The sequence below is a fragment of the Glycine soja genome, chromosome 17, assembly GCF_004193775.1.
Source record: "Glycine soja cultivar W05 chromosome 17, ASM419377v2, whole genome shotgun sequence".
NCBI lineage: Eukaryota > Viridiplantae > Streptophyta > Magnoliopsida > Fabales > Fabaceae > Glycine > Glycine soja.
Genome location: NC_041018.1, coordinates 13,574,841 through 13,593,811, shown reverse-complemented (window position 1 = coordinate 13,593,811; position 18,971 = coordinate 13,574,841). Strand labels below are relative to the sequence as shown.

The 18,971-nt window shown below is 32.6% G+C and overlaps 1 protein-coding gene and 1 pseudogene across 4 annotated transcripts; both read left to right on the top strand.

Annotated features, from left to right (window-relative positions):
• Window positions 1–3,076: 3,076 nt before the first annotated feature.
• LOC114391458 lies at window positions 3,077–6,369 on the top strand (annotated as a pseudogene).
• Window positions 6,370–14,109: 7,740 nt separating this feature from the next.
• Window positions 14,110–18,891, top strand: LOC114391996 (AP2-like ethylene-responsive transcription factor ANT). Of its 4 annotated transcripts, none has more exons than XM_028353031.1 (9): window positions 14,110–14,921; window positions 15,062–15,752; window positions 16,153–16,235; window positions 16,444–16,452; window positions 16,628–16,716; window positions 16,844–16,917; window positions 17,013–17,063; window positions 17,182–17,261; window positions 17,777–18,891. In XM_028353031.1, the coding sequence occupies exons 1-9, from the start codon at window positions 14,615–14,617 to the stop codon at window positions 18,424–18,426; spliced, it is 2,034 nt and encodes a 677-aa protein (XP_028208832.1). In that variant the 5' UTR covers window positions 14,110–14,614; the 3' UTR covers window positions 18,427–18,891. The 4 variants fall into 4 exon arrangements, with proteins under 4 accessions (XP_028208832.1, XP_028208831.1, XP_028208830.1 ...); XM_028353030.1 differs by having other exon boundaries at window positions 17,013–17,087; window positions 17,185–17,261; XM_028353029.1 differs by having other exon boundaries at window positions 17,013–17,087.
• Window positions 18,892–18,971: the final 80 nt, after the last annotated feature.

Below are 18,971 nucleotides of genomic sequence, written 5' to 3'. Positions count from 1 at the left end.
TTATTTTGAGATGTCAAGCTTAAATGAGCACTTTCAAATCTGTCTTTTTGCAACCTCTCTTCCCCTTGCCGAGAGTACCCTTAGTTTTGTTTTTCGTTAATGGACTATTTGTCCTTACCCTTAGTTTTCTTTTTCGTTAATGGACTATTTGTCCTTCTGAGTGTTATAGGTTACTTTGAATGGCCCAAAGTGTGCACGAAGTGAGACCAAGACTAAATGCACGAGCAAGTCTTCACCAAGTTCTAGCTTAAGTGCTTTTAGTTTTGATGTTAAGTTAGACATTTTCATTATATACTCCCTTATGTAACTTTTCCTTTTTTTAACAAAAAATAAATAAATAAAACAAAAAATTACATGCGCACAAGACTTCCTTATATATATTATGAAGAATAGCCATGAAGAGCAGTCATTCACAAAACCAAAAGATAACAATGCCAAAAAATATATTGGGGACCATAGTCTTCTTATGGTGTATTAACCTAATAGGGTTCTCATTATCCCCTAATGGGTCAATATTGAGATCTGTTCATTTAAGTCCATATCATTTGATTTAATTATCTAACAGACTCATTTCATTTGATCACATAAAATAAAATTCATTAATTATAAATAATTAATATAATTGTCTTATAATATTAACACACATTAATTATTAAAATAAAAAATTTCAACAACTGTCACATGTGAGTGAGTCCAATCTAGGGCAAAAGCTTTGGCTTTTTCTTATTTTTAATTTGAAAGAAATCCCTAGCAACCATCCCACCGATATAATCATAGGCTATAATTTCTTTCAATTTTGATTATTTATGTATAGTTGTATAATCAGTGTTCTCACAATTTATACATGTATATAATGGCTTTTCTTTCCTGCTGTAAGAAAATCTAACAGGTGTCCACTGCAGGGCTAGGACTAATGTAGACTAGGCAGTGACCTTGCCTATGTGAAATCAAGGATAAAAGGGTGGTGGATCCGTGGATGGGTGTTTATACTGTAAGTTATATAGATTATAGAAAGTATAAATTCCTTGGATAATAATTTGAAGTAGAATGAATGAATGAGGGTAAAAGGGAAAAAAGAATTGTTGAATGTTGTGGTCAGCAAAGTAGTCATAAAAGAGATTCTCATCCAAGAGTACGACATGCCCACATTAATGCCGAGAGAAGAAAGAGGGGAAATGGACTGGGCGTAGTAGTAGTAGGGTAAAGTCAAGTAATAAGGAGAGAGATGCACAGAAAAATGCCATTGGGTTCAATGAAAATTGAAGGGTTACTTAAATACTTGCCCCTCAGAAAGAGAAAGTGCACAGGGACCTTTTTTCTTCTCATGCATATATACACTATAGCATTGACAGGGTTCTGTGGTGGCAACCAGATTAGTTGCTATCCAATTTCACTTTTTCTGTTGAATCCCTTATGCTTCTTTAGGCAATGTTATTTACTTGCATTTGTTTAGATTCCATGTTCGCACGGGATACCATATATCTTCCACTTCTTTTTTTTTTTGGTGAACCAGACATATTTTTGAACCGAAAGTAAATGATTAATTTTTCAAGATATAAAAATTCATTTAAGAGAATGTTCTCTTTTAATATATGTTATTCTATTCACAAAAATCAAGAATCAAACTCTTAAATCATATGCTTAAGTGAAAAAAGTATATGCTAACTATATCACACCATGATGGTACCCCTTTTTTTTTACTTTCCTTAAAATCAACACAACCGAAACTGGTTTGCTTTATCTACAAACTTGAAAAGGCTGTGATTCCAAAATGCAATTTTCCTGTGTTCACATTGTTAATGGTGAGCTCTTTACATTTTCTAACTAACCAACGCTAGATTCAGGTTAAGGTAGTCGTATACCTATCAATTTTAATTACTTAAAGTGGTTTTATTTTGACAAATTAAGTAATGCCAATAAGTAATACACCGTTTTCACCCCCATAGAAAAAGGCATGCTATATTTTATCATTTATTTGGGACACAAGTTTTCAAATGATAGGCAGAAAAGCCTTGTATTAGTAGTAGATAGTAGATATTATAATTATTATTTGGTGGGTTATAGCAGAAACCAAATCCCAATTAGCTGGTTAAAATTATTATTAATATGATAAATAGTAAAATTCATTTTCTAAAGTGTGATGCGGTGATAAATTAAAAAAAAGAAAAATATAAATTTAGCCTTTGGATGTATAAAAAATACAACAAATTAGTCATGTTAAATTTGTGATACCATTTTGTTATTAAGTTGTAATACTCAATGACAAATTTGATAATAAATTGTCTTTTTTGGACTAATTTAACATTAAGTTACAAAATTTAGAAACTAATTTATCATTAATTTGTCTATAGAATTAATCTATTACACTTTTTATACATTTAAAAATTAAATTTAAATTTTTCATCTTTTTGAAAACTAATTTGTCAGCCCCTGACTCTGAAGGACCAATTTCACTAATTACCCTTATTAATATTACCATTTTATTACTTAATATATTCCTATATAATTTCTCTGAAGACTCATTAAGAACCTCCAAGCATTTTTAAAAGCAGTAGGAAAGGAATAAAAGTCACAGCAGAAGGAGAGTTAAGAAATAAAATATGTTGAAATGCGATTATCTTATAATACTAGGAGAATCAAATTCGTACTGTTAGAGCTTCTTGCATTGTTAAATTCATCACAGTAACTCTAATTAAAAGTTGAAAATGTCTTGTGTATATGGAACCATGTTTGTAGCGAAATGTGCATCAGAAAGTGACAGGATGCATAGTTGCATACCCATCGTACCGCAGCAACAAAGAAAACAAGTTCAAATCACCATCATACCACAGACATAAAGAAAACAACTTCAACATACATAGCCGGCAGACGGCCAATCCTAAATGCAAGAAGCTTAATAGCATATGTTGCAAAGAATATCTCTTATCCTAATTAATGTTGTCACAAAAAAAATTGAGCAACGAGACAACAACATAGGATAATTTGACATTAAAATTAGTATTATTTTTGTGTCTAATTCTATCCATATAAGAGGATGAGAACCTAAGTATTCAACAATTAAGAAAGTAAAACAAAAATGAGTGACCGCAAAATTGTTCTAGTGATTGGCTGTGCCAAAGGTGGCATTGGCTATGAATACTGCAAGGCATTTGCTGAGAAAAATTGCCACACGTATTTGCCTCTGACGTCTCGACGCGGATGCAAGACATGTCAGACTTGGAGTCAGATCATAACATAGAGACACTTGAGCTTGATGTGTCTTGTGATCAAAGTGTCATCAGCTGTGGCCACTGTTGTATCAAAACATGGTCACATACATATTTTGATTAATAATGCTGGAATAGGTAGCACAGGGACATTGAATGAGATGCCACTTGATGCAATTCTGGCTTGGGAAATCAACACATTGGGGCAACTAAGAATGGTGCAGCATGCGGTGCCTCACATGGCTATGAGAAGAAGTTGTGTAACACCCTGTTTATTTTTTTTTAGAAAAATTAATTAAAAATATTTTTAATTAAAATAAATGAGTTTTTATTTAAATAAAAATAGAGGTTTGAAATAAATAATAAATATTAGTTTTTAGAAAAATAAAAACTGAGTTTTAGAAAATAAGAGAGAAGTTTATTTATTCATTTTTCTTTATTTATTTAATAGAGAGAAAAGAGTGTTTTTATAATTAATAAAATAAACTAGAAAAATAGGAATAAGAATTAAGTCATCAGATTTCTTATTATATAAAATAATTTTTAATCCTTAGAACACAAAGTATTTCTTTTTCTTTGACGTTCAAGAATCCTAATAGAACAATCGGAGGAGGAGCTCAAGAGAACACTAAAAATTCCACCATTACTAATGACAGAGAACGCTTTAGCGACTACATCAAGATAAAAAATGAGTTACTCACACTTGAAAATTAGAATGAACATGTATATGAATTTTTAGAAGATCAATTTTTGGGTTATTTTAAACTTTTTTAAATTAAATTTTATTCTTATGCATTTATTCGTGTATCTCGATATAACATTGTTGGAAAATTGATATGGTCTTATGTTGAGTGTAAACTCTAAAAATTGGAATTTTTTCTAATTAATGTAAATTAATGAAATTAAGTAAGGAGTAGTACAGCGTAAGGGGAAGTGGATTGTCTTGTTTATACTATGGGTATGTATAATGTATGCTTAATTTACTTAGTAAGAGTGGATTGTCTTGAGCTATACGATTTTCTTTATACGCCTTAATTGTCATTACGACTTATTGCATTGGTTCCAATTTCAAGATTCATGTGAATTGCCAAACCTTAAATTGCTTTTTCGTATGAATAATTCTTATGGTCTGGATTCTCCGATTTTGGCATTCAGCATCATCACACTCGTGTCATTTGTTTATAATAATTAACAATAGCAATATACATATTACGTGAATTGTCATGTGTTGATCCTATATATATATATATATATTCTAAAAATATTACATATAATAAAAGTAATAAAAAAATAAAGTTATAAAATTATTGTTTAATAATAATTATTTTTGTTACACTTCAAATTAATTGTTGTAGAGGTTCTTTTTAATGGAAAATAATATAGTTCGATTTAATATATACATGTTGTGTGTCATGTAAATATTATTACTGTGTGATGTATATATGATTCATGAGACGTGATAAATTGTTATATTGAAATCATAAAATTGTGATTGAAATTGTGTATAAATGATAAAATGAGTATGTGATGAATCATGAGATACATGTATATTTGTTGCATGCACTGAGTTGTGAGTTATGAACTATGCAATCACACAACTTGTAAAATCATTTAAGGGTGACAATTAATGCATGACGAGTTTGTGATGGTCTCCATTATGGGAACCCAACGAGTTTAATCACTTGAGACGCAACAAGTTAAAATAATTTTAAAAATAATTGAGATTTTGAAAACAATTGAGTAGTTGTGTATATTGTATAGTTTATAGATAGAGTTTGTGTGTTAAAATATTTTCTGGGTTAGACTTGAATCAGGAGGGAGAGGTCCTGACGGACTCCTCCTCGGAGTTTAGGCCTGGGATAAATACACTCGTTTTGAGTGTTCCTTTAAGTTTGTGTCGATCCCACATGGTTGGAGCATTCTCTCTAAATAGAGTGACTCTGACTGGTCTTCCTATGATTTCACTTAGTGAGAGTGACCTAACTTACCCATTGTAAGACTTATCTTGTCTTGTACTCCTAGGCGCTCGATGGGGTTTTCCGCTGAAAATGGTACCACATTGCATATAGGCTTGAGTCTAGTATATATGTTGTATAACGCTTGTGTTTGACTTTCATTAAGTTAACGATTAAGATTTTGGGGTTGTTTTCTGGAGTGTGTGAACTTGAATGAGTGTGAATACCTGTGTGATTTTATGAAGTGATGATGTTTATGTAAATTCAACTTTATATATTTATATGTTTCACATGCTCTAGTATTTTATTATATACGAATGTGATAACTCATTCCCGACATGTGTTTGCATTTGGGTTGAATGCCATTTTATTTTAGGTGAACCAACATATGATGAGTTTCATGCTAGAGATGGAGAGGCTTAGCCTTTGTCTAGGAAATGCTTTGATAGATGTGACATCGGAGCATATGATTTTATTTCATATGTTATAGTTCCATGAATAATATAGTTGTTTTATGTTTTTCATTATTAGTTTGACTTGTTTTCATTTAGTTTGGACGGTCTTGTTTTGAGCCGAGATGATTTTATTATTTATTTGGACAAGTTCTATTATGATGTTCGAAAAGCGAATGTGAATCTTTTACCCTTTTTGAAATGTTTTTATTTAAATGTGTTTCAAAACTTTTAATTAATTTTGTATTTATATTCATTTTATTATTAGTAAATATATGTGTGGGGTAGCGGGTATCACAAGTGGTAGCATAGTGAATGTTGGTAATCTGGTTGGTTATGTGTCAACCCCTTGGGCAAGGTCTTATTGTGCAGGCAAGGCTTCAATGCAAGCCATGTCAAACAGTTTGCGGCTAAAACTTAGGCCTTTTGGGGTGAATGTGGTTCTAGTTTTGCCTAGCTCTATGAGGTCAAATTTGGGGAGGGCTAATTTGGAAAGATTAGGTAATTATGAGTGGAAGCTTTATAAGGACTTTAAAGAGGTGATTGAGGAGAGAGCTAGAGCTTCTCAGGATGACAAAGCTATGGATGGTCGAGTTTTTGCTAGACATGTGGTTAGAAAAGTTTTAGGCCCTAAACCACCAAAGCAAATTGTTTTTTTGTCACATGACTGGTTTGTTTGCCTTGCACTCATGGTCTCCCCTGTGGGTAAAAGATCTTTTTTCCTTAACCTGTTTTGGCCTAAGCAAAAAGGTTTAAGGTTTTGTATCAAGTTATGATGTATAAAATCACTTTATACCATACACTTTATCAATTCTTGTTATTTTTCTTTATTTTTTTTATCATGTCGTTTCTCCTATTATACTTACTTTCCTCCCTCTCTACATCTCTACTGGTTGAATAAAGTTTGGTGTCCACTAAACTTTTCCCTTTTATATCACTTTGTTTGTGATCAAACTATTGCTCCATTATCTACCATTTAGGTAAATGAATAATATATTATTCTATGACTTTCTATTTCATGGACATCTTATTTTCTCAATTCTTAGGTGAGGATTTGTACCATTTTTCAAATGCTTAGAATAATATTGAAATAATTTCAAAACCATTCTCAATTTAAGACCCTATTTGTTAATAATTTCAACACCATTCTTAGATGAGAAAGTGATGGAAATTGAGAAGACTAAAGAATTGAATCTCTCAAATGATGATGAAGAGATTACTTCTCAAGTTGTGAACAAGAATAATGAAAAGAAAGGTGAAGGTAATGCTAAGGATGAATTAGGGAAGCTTGCACATAAATATGAAGAAGCTCTCAAATTTGAGCTGATATGGAAATATTTCAAGATATGCCTTCAAACATTCCTAATTCTAGATCCAGAGATCTCCTTAAGAAGAACACACAATTAGCAACCTCTAATCTCTTCCTCACTTCAAAAAGATTACTCGATTTCATCTTTTTGATTTCTCGCTAGAATCTCTGCCTATTAGGAAAGGCAAAGAATTAGAAGTTCACCTTGAATATTATCAATCTCTCTAGCAAGAAGCAGAAACTAGTAAGGATAAACCTGGATCATCCTTGAATAGAATAGAATATGAAATCATGTCCTTAGCAAAGCTTAAATAGCAAGTTAGTAAGGATTAGAAGAAAGGATTTAAGCATTTAGTTGTTATACATGATGCAATAATCTGATGACTCGAAGTCAACATCAATTCTATTACTAGTTCAATATTGACCCAATTAGCTCTACAAGCAAGACCATTTCCTCATCAAGACTTCCAAGTTCAGCCACTTCACACTCCTTTTGATTCAAATCTTTCCAAAAATTCTTCATCTTCTGATTAGAAATTTCTATTTCATGTCTTTTTGAGTGATGACAAAGAGGTAGAAGATTAGAAGCAAAATCAGGAACAATTTAGGAGTTGATAGAAGTATATAGGATTGTCGAATTAGTATATTTTACTAAGGAAAATCTTGTTTGAATCAAGTAAGACCATAATAGACAAAAAAAAGTCGTACCTCTAAGTATTTCATGTCTTGTAGGTTGTTTCTCAAAAGGTGCAACACGAAAATTTCCTAAGAGATCACCTATAATAGCATTATTCTTTTTCATGAGATCTAGTGTACTAGTATTTATTTGATCACATGATATTATATTATATTATTATACATTCTAATTTTTCGAACCAATCCTTAGCTCAAGGTCAAGAGTATCAAAATTGTAACTCACCAAACTATTGGGAAAAAATTCCTTCATGTATAATGGAGATCAAAGGTCTATGACACACAACAGCATCATAAATATAAATAGCAAAAGACACAAAAATTAATGTAATTTGACACCGCTTATCGATATCTACGAGAACATCTCAACAAATATTCATTATCTCATAAAGCATTATAAGTTTTCTAGACAAACTTAAAAAAACCTACCCGTTAAAAAAAAAGCCCTATCTTTAGGTTGAGTGGTGTCTTCACTCTTCACATAACCCTTTTATATAGCAAAGGATCATGCCAATTCCTTCATAAATAACACTTACTGGACATTAAGAATTCCATCTCTGCACCTACCCTCTCATTATGATAGCGGGATTCTCCAAGAGTCAAGATACATCCACCACCTCTTGGAATGCACCTCTTCACTATTCATCTACTTACATTAGTATTTGAAAATTTGGATTGATTTTTTCAACCCAAACCCAATTGACCCTGCCTCTTACATAGATTCCAATACCTCTAGGGATTAGTTCTTTACTCTTGACTATGAAATACCCTAAATTCACAAAAAAAAAAAACATAACCTAATTACCTCTATTATATGAGCATACAATTATTCTAGATAAACTAGGGAGCTAGAGAAATCCACGACTGAAAGTCAGGTGCAGAGCATAATATATAGTTGCGGAACATATATAGTCACCAGGATACCAATGAAATCAAAGGCGATATGATTTAAGGATTTATATCACTTTGTTTTTTATGATCGATAATATTGTTAACTACTTAGGTAAATTGAATAATATACATCTATGTGATTATATATATATATATATATATATATATATATATTTCTACAATATATATCTTTTTGTGTTTGGTGTTTTGTTGAAATTACATTCAACAAAGTTTTCCCACTTTCCAAGACAAAAATACAGAAAAAAGAGAGATGATGGATAGACCGGTGTTCTGTTCAACATAATTGAAAACCAAACACGCACATAATTATTACATAAAAAAGAAATGATAAAATAATATGATGTAATTGTGAATTTAATTGAAAAGTATTGATAATATAATTTTTTTACGCTCAATTATGAATTATTTTATAATTAGAATTATTATTTTTTATGTTACATTTAGATTATTATCTAATAAATTAGTTAGTAATACAAAAATTCTTTAATAAGACAATGTATATAAAGTAAACTCTATGATTATTATCGTTATATTTCTATAATCCTACCCACCAATGTGATTATTATTTATGAAACTACATGACTTTATTAACTGATAACAAGATAAGTTGCTAACAAAAAATTAGCTAGCCCATTGCTGGAAGCCAACAAGGAGAAAAAAGGGCACCGACACAGTCTCCCCCTAATCCCCTATCGTCCCACATGAAAAGGATGGTGATGAAATGGAAAGAAAGCAAAATTCGCTAAGGCAGCTAGTTCCCTTTATTTGTCATTCACTGTTCCAATATGGGGTAAAATGTTAATTGGTCTCTAGTGCTTGGTGGGGATGGATATATATACTCATCATTACAACAATCAAAAAGAGGGTCTCTTTAATTTCTATTTCTCAACATTCCTCCTGGTCTGGTGCTACGTCTCTCTTTCACTGCCAAAACTCCGTTTCAGATCTCTTTTTTTTCTCTCTAACAACATCATCATGCACTCTAGAATTCCTGTCTCCATGAATTTGGTCACGCAAATTTGCATGCAAACTAATCATTATAGTGATCAAACGGAACCAGTGTATTTAAAGCTTTTTAACACCCCCCATATTATCATAAATCTTGACCGGTATCCTTTCGCATTAATTAAAAAATTAAAAAGAAAAAGACTTTTGATACATAAAATTGTTTTTTTATAAAAAATTTACACTCTCCTGTATATGATTTTTATAATAAATATTTTCTCATTTTGATTTTTAAAAATATTCTAAAGATAATGGTTAATAAGACTCATATCTTATACTGTTAATTGAGTGTAGTAGAAGAGAGGGAAAAAAATAAAAAGAAAAAGAGAATATAAAAATTGTCAAAGAAAGATGTTAGCAATATACTTTGTGACACAACTTTATAATTGGTTGAAATTTATTGTAATTAATTTGTAAATTCGATGGATTTCACTTTTTCTTATTTTGTAATTTTAATTAAAAGAAAAATTTGTGTTAAAAAAAGTGTGCTAGAAAATAGCACTCCTCGTGTGACAAAATAATTGAATGTATCATAAAGAGAGCCGGGGATAGAGAAAATCTAAATTGAAAAAAAATACTTTGCATATTTATGAAAATTAGTGTAGGGAAGATAAAGGGCGACAAGAAAAAATTCCTCACTCTTATGATCTCTTACCTTCCTCTGTGTAAACATAAACTCCATTTTTGATAATGGAATTGAAAAAATGAGAGATAGATAAAAAGAAAGAGAAAATAAGAAATATAACAAGTGATGTGGTAAGAAAGGAAAAGAAAAAAGAAAAAGAAAATACAGTAAAAAAGGGTATGAAAAGGAAAGTGTGTATATATTTATAATCATTCTCCTCGTAAATATGGCGATAGTAACTAGGGCAAGTGATTTGCTTCTCAAGTTAGATCATAAAGAAATGTGATCGTGCCTGCCAAAAAAAAAAACAATGTGATCGTGGTCTACGTCAAAAACTGTCGGAAAAGGAGTTTAATTTTGTTCAAACTATATACCTTTCTCCTTGTTTTTGGATCTTGAATATTAGACAAGGAGTAAACTCACTGTATCTGAGATCGTAAGTGTGGATCACTTTGATTTCTAGCTATAAAATCTTCATTTTAATTTCTAGATTTATAAAAGTTATTCCACTTGTTCTTTTTTATTTTACTTTTTAGTGTTATATATATATATATATATATATATATATATATATATATATATATATATATATATATAATACTAAAGTAAATAATGTTTTCTAAAATCAAGAATTAAAACAGAAATTTTATAAAGTCAAACTAAAGTAACTTACACTTTTAACTTTAAAAATTAAAATGAAAATTTACTCTTTTTCCAAGTGTATAGTGTATGCATAAGTGTGTTAGTGAAATGACCCTTTGAAAGCTAAAATTTTCTCATATGAAGATTTTTACGAAATCGTAAGCCAACAATTGAAAATTTTACACGTACAAAATTAAGATCACATAAAATCAAATTTATAAACACACATCCAAATACACCTCGTATACACAACTATTTCTAAATTCAAATGCTAATTAAAGGCAAAGAAAAAAAAAAGATTATTGAGCTAAAATTTCACATCCTGCTGTTTTTTTTGGTTTTTTTTTTAGTGGCTGTTGTTGTGCTTCATGTGAAGTTACTGTAGTTTCACAAATCCAGACTTTATTAAATGTCTGCCAAGGATTGTACCAAGAATGTCTTGTAATAAGGCTTTAATTAATGTATGCATCACATAAAGGTAAGTTTGTTGAGTGAAATTGATTGTCCCACACTTCCACTACATACAATAAAATTTAAATCCACTTATCTTTATTAAAGGCCTTCACTTCATCGTGCAAGAAATATATGTACTTCAATAAAAGAGTGCATAATTTAATTATCGTAGGTTTCTAGTCTTATTTCATCCTTGCTTCTCGAAGTGGTGAGCTGCTATTTATTAGCCTCACCAAAACGCATATGGCAATAACATTAGCACACACTTTTCACGTTAATGGTTCAAATTTTGAATTAGATTTGCTCCACAGAAAATGGCACATTTTCCCTTAGCTCCTCTTGGATAAAATTCACACCCTCTATACATTTCAATGGGAAACCAACAAAAAAATCCTTGTTGGGATGTGTAAACTGTATAAGAACTGCTTTATACAGTATATATGTTGAAGATGAGTCATGACAAATCACAACTTAGGGAGAAAATAACAATTGCTATAATTAACTAATTAAAAGATGTAGCAAAAGTTTGTGTGGTTGCTATAATTAATGTGCTGATATAGGGCGAATACGATTATCCACTTGCTAGTTTCCCTGTTGAAGAATGTTAGTGACTTCACCTCTATCACACTTTTTGTCTTGATGTAAGTATTGATTGACTACAATCCGGGCCATCCCATTAAAAAAAATGCACCTCAATAATTTTTTTAGATTATTATTCTATTTATAGTTTTATACCAAAAGTTCTCTATTCTAGATGCTTGATGAGTGGCGTAGACAATCATGGTAACCCAAGTAGCATTGGGCCACATTAGATCACATCCTAATATCATTTTTCTTTCTAGTGTTTTGTTCCGTATCCCACCCCCATCCCATCCCACGCTTTGACTTTATAAAGCACCATTCACCCTTAATTAGTAGTGTGAACATTCCTGAAACTTAATCTAGCATGCTCATCTTGAACCTTTTATGTTCTTGAATGCCAACAATAATAGGTCCCCCTAGAACTGTTAAGGACAGGTATGCCAGTAAGCTTGTATTAGTTTCTGGCGCTTTTTTCCCTAATCCCCTAATTATAGAACTCCAACGACTAATAATAACTAATAAAAGTAAGTTTTAAATTGCACTTAGCATTTTGGTTGAGGTTTAGTTGCAATTTTTATGAAAATTATAGTAATTCATACAATAATTTATATAAAATTTTTTATATGTATTTTTATATCACATCATTTATTTATTTTTTCACTCTCTTAATTATAAGATTTGTTGTATGAATGTATAAGTAATATTTCTTCTGTGTATTTTTTTTGTCTTGGTTAGAGATTAGGAGTATTTCTAAATCTATCGGATTAGAGATTAATCTCACATGTAATTTGTAATTGTTGTTAGTCCAAAAAATTTTAAACACGATATAATCACACGTTAAAGATATATAATTTTTCATGTCAATATTAAAGTTCTTTAGTGTAGCGTGTGTGCGTCCTTTAGTTGCCTAATAGTGTGTTTGGTTCAACATCGTTATTACTCGTTAATGTGTGTATGAGCTGTTTTTCACGTCCAATTGAAAAATAATAAAACGTGAAAATTACTCCCGAAGTGATTTGGTGCATAAGAAACAAATTTCCAAATCCATGGTCAAAATAGTGTAGATAAGTATAATCGATGCAATCACAGCTACGATAATTGTGATTTTTCATGCGATTGAAGAGACTCCAAAAATGTTGAAGTTACAATAGCTGCATCAAAATAGTGAATGTGGGTAGTGAGAATTTTATTAAGTTAATTAGTTAACAAAATTGAGATGACCCCAGTAGGAAGAAAGTGCCAAGAGGCCAAAAACAAGGTCACTGGCCAGTGGTTGAAACTTGAAATATCACTGTTATTGGTTAGACCTAGTGGTAAATTGTGTGATGGCCAAAAGGAGAGAGACTAAGCCACACCATATTGAAATTGTGCAGTGGAGGACAAGAGAGTTGGACTAGAAGGAAACGACGTCGTAAGAGCCAACCCCTATAACTCTCAAGGGTGGCAGATACCTGTCCTGTAGTTGCAAAGTTGTAGTAGTACTAGGGGTCCACAGCCACAGAGAGCAGCAGGATCTGCAAAACTGTTTTGAAGTGACTCAAGGGAGGGACACGTTGTCCACGGCCCGTGAAATCTAATTCAACGTCCCCAGGAACTCAGACACCAAAACCAACCAAGCAACCAAAGTAGCAACACCCCACATCACATTAAATGAACCTTCATTTATTCATATATATACAAATACAAATATATAAATTTATTTCTGCAATGTGCATCCACTTAAATACTTGACGGGAGGGTTTTGTTGTCAAATCTTATACTTAAATAGGATTAACTTGGGTGGGATACATGCGATCTAGACATAAATAAAAGTAATATAGTGTTAAGAAAGTCTCATATTGTTTGTTTTAATTTTTTAACTTATGTATCTTTTAAATAATTTTATTTATTGTCCATTGATTTTAAGATAAAATTTAAAATAATATTAGAACTTATATTCTATCTTGGTGATCATATTTTAGTAGGGTTGTCTATTGTGACAAACATCTTTGGAGGGAATTGTGAAAAGTCCTATATTGTCTACCTTTATTCTCGGACAGTAGCTTATAAACAATTTTACTTATTGTAACATGATGTGAGTGTGACCAATAAATTTGAGAGAGAGAGAGAGTCATGGTTTTGGTCTTTGATGTTGCATTCGCATCCAGTGTGCAAAAAGAGGCCTGTTGTGGGATGCAGCACACTGGTCTTTTTTGGATAACAATAACTAATTGTTATTATTAATTTAATACAAGAGTGTGGCTACTAAGGTCTAATAACAAGGACTAAGACTAAGGAGTGTTGCATAAAAGAGAAAAGGAAAGGAGGGATAGCGTAGTAGAATAAAGCAAAAGCGAAGGTCTTTCTCATACACGGATCCCCATGGAATGCGGGAAGGATGCCTAGCATTGCTTGCTGGAACACATTCTTTTTGTTTAGTTTAAAGGAACTTGCTTTGTTTCCTTTAGAAATGTGTCCACCGAGACACCCCTTATATACATTACATACACACCAACACACTCACATATAATAGAGAGAGAGAGAGAGTTTTATAGATGATGCAGTTTCTTGCAGGACCTAGATAGATTTTTTTACATTGTTTGTTAGATTTGGCCGTCAGTTTTGCAACCAAGACAAAAATTATTTATTTAGCAAAATCTAAAGGAAAAAAAATTGGTCTAAATGGTGGTGTGGGGATGCTAGATAGTGGATATGGTTTCCCAATTATTAGTTTTTGAGTAGATAGATATATTTCCCTTCTTTGGTGAAGGAGTGAGTGAGTGATTTGTTAAGAGAGAAAAATGAAGAGTATGGAAAATGATGACACTGTTGACCTTAATAATCAAAACAACAACTGGTTGGGTTTCTCACTCTCTCCTCAAATGAATAATAATAATATAGGAGTTTCTACACACACACAACCTTCCTCTGCTGCCGCTGAAGTGGTTCCTACAAGCTTCTACCACACTACTCCACTTAGTAGCTATGGTTTCTACTATGGACTTGAAGCGGAAAATGTTGGATTGTATTCAGCTTTGCCTATCATGCCCCTCAAATCTGATGGCTCTCTCTATGGAATGGAAGCTGTGAGCAGGTCACAAGCACAAGGTTAGTTAGTCCAATTTATTTTATTTTTTGCTATATTGTGTCTTGTTTTGGGAGACCTTGTTTTTTGTGTGTGTGCACTATATACTAATTGTTGAGCCTCTTGATCACTGTGTTTTTAATTTTTATCTATTTTTGTGAAGCAATGGCTACTACTTCAACACCAAAACTGGAGAACTTCTTAGGTGGGGAAGCAATGGGGACCCCTCATCATCACTATGAATGTAGTGCCACAGAAACAATGCCTCTGAGCTTAGACAGTGTTTTTTACAACCAACCCTCACGCCGTGACCAAAATAATAACCAAACTTACCAAAACCATGTCCAACACATTAGCACTCAACAACAACAGCAACAAGAACTTCAAGCATATTACTCTACCTTGAGAAACCATGATATGATGTTAGAAGGGTCCAAGCAAAGCCAAACTTCAGAAAACAACAACAACAATCTTCAGGTTCAAAACATGGGTGATGATGCTGTTTCTGTTCCTGTTGCTGGCCTTAAGAGTTGGGGAGTGAGGAACTTCCAAGCTAGCCATGCACATGAGTCAAAGATGATTGTTCCTCATCATGTGGAGGAAAATGGTGGTGAATCAGGGTCCATTGGATCAATGGCTTATGGTGACTTGCAATCTTTGAGCTTGTCCATGAGTCCTAGCTCTCAGTCTAGCTGCGTCACAAGTTCACACCGTGCTTCATCTGCTGTCATTGATTCTGCTGCCATGGATACAAAGAAGAGGGGATCTGAAAAAGTTGACCAGAAGCAAATTGTTCATAGGAAGTCCATTGACACCTTTGGACAAAGAACCTCTCAATATAGAGGTGTAACACGGTTAGTTAGTTCTCTTCTGCTGATTAACATCACATTAATATGTTTATGCATTTTGAAACAACAATAAGTTAAAGCTATAATAATATAGTTCAGTAAGTTGTTTGTAACTTTGTTCACTTGATTTGCTTAAGATTTTGTGTCATGGTTTTCATGGCTTAATGCATGAACATCCTCACTTAATTAACATTACATTAATATGTTCATGTATTTTAAAACAATAAGGCTATAATATGTAGTTCAGTTGTTTATGACTTTGTTCACTTAATTTGCATAAGATTCTGTGTCATGGTTCATGCATGAGCAATGAGCATCCTCCAACACATTTAACTGTTCATCACCCTTTTTGTGTTTTGTGTTTTATGATTTTTCTCTTTATTTCTAAAGGGTGTTTGTGTATCAGGCATAGGTGGACTGGGAGATATGAAGCTCATCTTTGGGACAACAGCTGCAAGAAAGAGGGGCAAAGCAGGAAAGGAAGACAAGGTATTAAGAAAGGGGCTATATTCTCAATCACTTTTTCTTTTGTTTTTTCTCTTGTGCATTGTCTTGGTCAAACATATCTATCTATTTGAGTTCCACTGTTTCCTTTGCAGCAAAGATCTGCATTTTTTATAGTCACCACTCACTATTCTTTTTTGGTTTTATGTCTTTGCTTTGCGGGGAATGCCACCGAAATTACGATGAATCTCAGTTTATTTAGGTAATGTTTGTTATAAGACCTTAATATCTTTTAGTTTTTAAAATTCTGGTTGAAATTCTTATAGCTTAGATTAACCAGACAGTTAAAGATAGATATCATTAAATAAAATGCTTATGACGTCAACAAAAGAGGAAAATTGATGTTTATTCAAGTCATTCCAAACTTTTGATTTTAGGGGGTTATGATATGGAAGAAAAAGCTGCAAGAGCTTATGATCTAGCTGCACTCAAGTATTGGGGACCCTCCACTCACATAAACTTTCCTGTAATAACTAATAACTTATTTCTCTTTTCTCTTCCATGTTTCCACTGACTCAAGTTTCAGTAACTGTGACTAAAATAATAATCTTATGGCATTTTTTTTCTTCTTTTCCATTCTCTTCTAATAACAGTTGGAAAATTATCAAAATGAACTTGAGGAAATGAAGAACATGACTAGACAAGAGTATGTTGCTCATTTGAGAAGGTAAAATCCTTGTTGCTATATATTTGTCATTTGGAAATCAAATAGTCAACAACTATTTTCCTTAATCATAACATCTATCACTTTTGTTCATTCAGAAAAAGCAGTGGATTCTCAAGAGGGGCTTCCATGTACAGAGGAGTAACAAGGTCTCATAGGCCAACAACCACTCAGTATATAATTACAATTTGATTAGTAATATACTAATATTTTTTATATCTGAAAATGAAATTTCTAAAGTTTTTTCAAACTTGGTTCATTTGATAGCAGACACCACCAACATGGAAGGTGGCAAGCTCGAATTGGTAGAGTGGCTGGAAACAAAGATCTATATCTTGGAACCTTCAGTGAGTTCTTTCATACTAATTTGAATAACTCTTATTTTTATTTTTCTGTTCTGAATGTACTTTTTTTTTTACCTTATTTGCATGCATCAATGTGTTCATGTACCAATAACTGTGTTTCCCCATAGTAGGAAGCCACAGAGAGGGTGCTTTATGACTTTGACAACATAATATTTGGTGCTCATCTTTTCAGTCACGATAAAGCTGATCATGCATGAGCCACTTTAATATTTGTAGAGGACTGTGTCCCGGAGAGTCAGCTTTTACTAATGCTGTTATTCAGTATAATGCAATATTAACTTTGAATCTTAATTTGTCACTTAAAAAAAATCTTATCCAATGTTTGTAGCATAAAAAACAACTGAACTCATATGTTTTTTTACCAAATAGTACTTTTCCAATGTGTCTGGCCCCCCAAAAAAATGATCCATTGTTTTATACCAAAGAGAAAACAAAAAAAAAAAGATCCAATATTGGCACAACAAGCTAATCATTAGTCTTATGAAATTAAACTCTAGGTACACAAGAGGAAGCAGCTGAAGCCTATGACATTGCTGCTATAAAATTCCGAGGAGGGAATGCTGTAACCAACTTTGACATAACAAGATATGATGTTGAGAAAATCATGGCAAGCAGCAACCTTCTTAGCAGCGAGCTTGCTAGGCGCAACCAAGAGACGACGGACAATGGAACTCAGTACATTGATCAAAATCACAATAAGCCTTCTGCATATGAGGACACTCAAGAAGCTGCTATTCTGATGCATCAGAAGAGCTGTGAGACCCAAAATGATCAGTGGAAGATGGTTCTCTACCAACAATCCTCTCAGCAACTTGAGCAGAATATTCCACCGAGAATTGAGAGTGACAGAACTAACCAGTCCTTCTCAGTGGCTTTGGAAAACATGTTTCATCAAGAAGTAGAGGAATCAAGTAAGGTGAGAACACATGTGTCAAATCCTTCTTCATTGGCCACAAGTTTGAGCAGCTCAAGAGAATGTAGCCCTGAAAGGACAAGCTTGCCAATGCTCTCTGGAGTGCCTTCAACTTCATCAAAACTATTGGCTACTAATCCAAATAACGTGAATTCTTGGGACCCTTCACCCCATTTGAGGCCAGCACTTACTTTGCCTCAAATGCCAGTTTTTGCAGCTTGGACAGATGCATAGTTTCATAGCTCAATGGTCCTTTTAATTTTTTGTTCACTCAAGTAAAATTTCAATCCTTTTTATTGTCTTTTTTGCATGCATGGACAACACGAGAGGAAAGAGGTTGGTAGCTAGTAAAATTGAGGGTCTAAATATTATTATCACTATCAGCAAGTTTAATTTAAACTTTCAGATCGTTACATTTTTAACATTTTACTAGTAAAGAACTCCTGAATTTTCATTTTAATCATATCCTTGTAGCCAGATTTTGTCAATTCAATGATAGAAACGGACGAGAAGGGCTATAAAAAGGTTATGATTGAGAGGGTGAAATTATTAAGGCAATATGGGGGGAGACACCATTCAATATTGATCATTAGTTCCAACATTGCTGGTCCTCCTAAGTACAGAACCCAGCTCAGAATGTGTCCAAATTAAGCAGAACTGGGCCTTGAGATATATATGAATAATGAATTTTAATTTTAATTTGATCCCTTTGACCGTAATGATCCTCTTGATCACGTCATTGCTACTGATTCACCACGTCCAGGGTCATCATTACTTGC

What these genes read in the sequence shown, in the direction of transcription:
- LOC114391996 (XM_028353029.1), top strand. Translation starts at nt 14,615, where the DNA reads ATGAAGAGTATGGAAAATGATGACACTGTTGACCTTAATAATCAAAAC. An exon ending in CAATATAGAGGTGTAACACG is followed by an intron (nt 15,753 to 16,152) that starts GTTAGTTAGTTC and finishes TTTGTGTATCAG; the next exon opens with GCATAGGTGGACTGGGAGAT. An exon ending in TATGTTGCTCATTTGAGAAG is followed by an intron (nt 16,918 to 17,012) that starts GTAAAATCCTTG and finishes TTGTTCATTCAG; the next exon opens with AAAAAGCAGTGGATTCTCAA.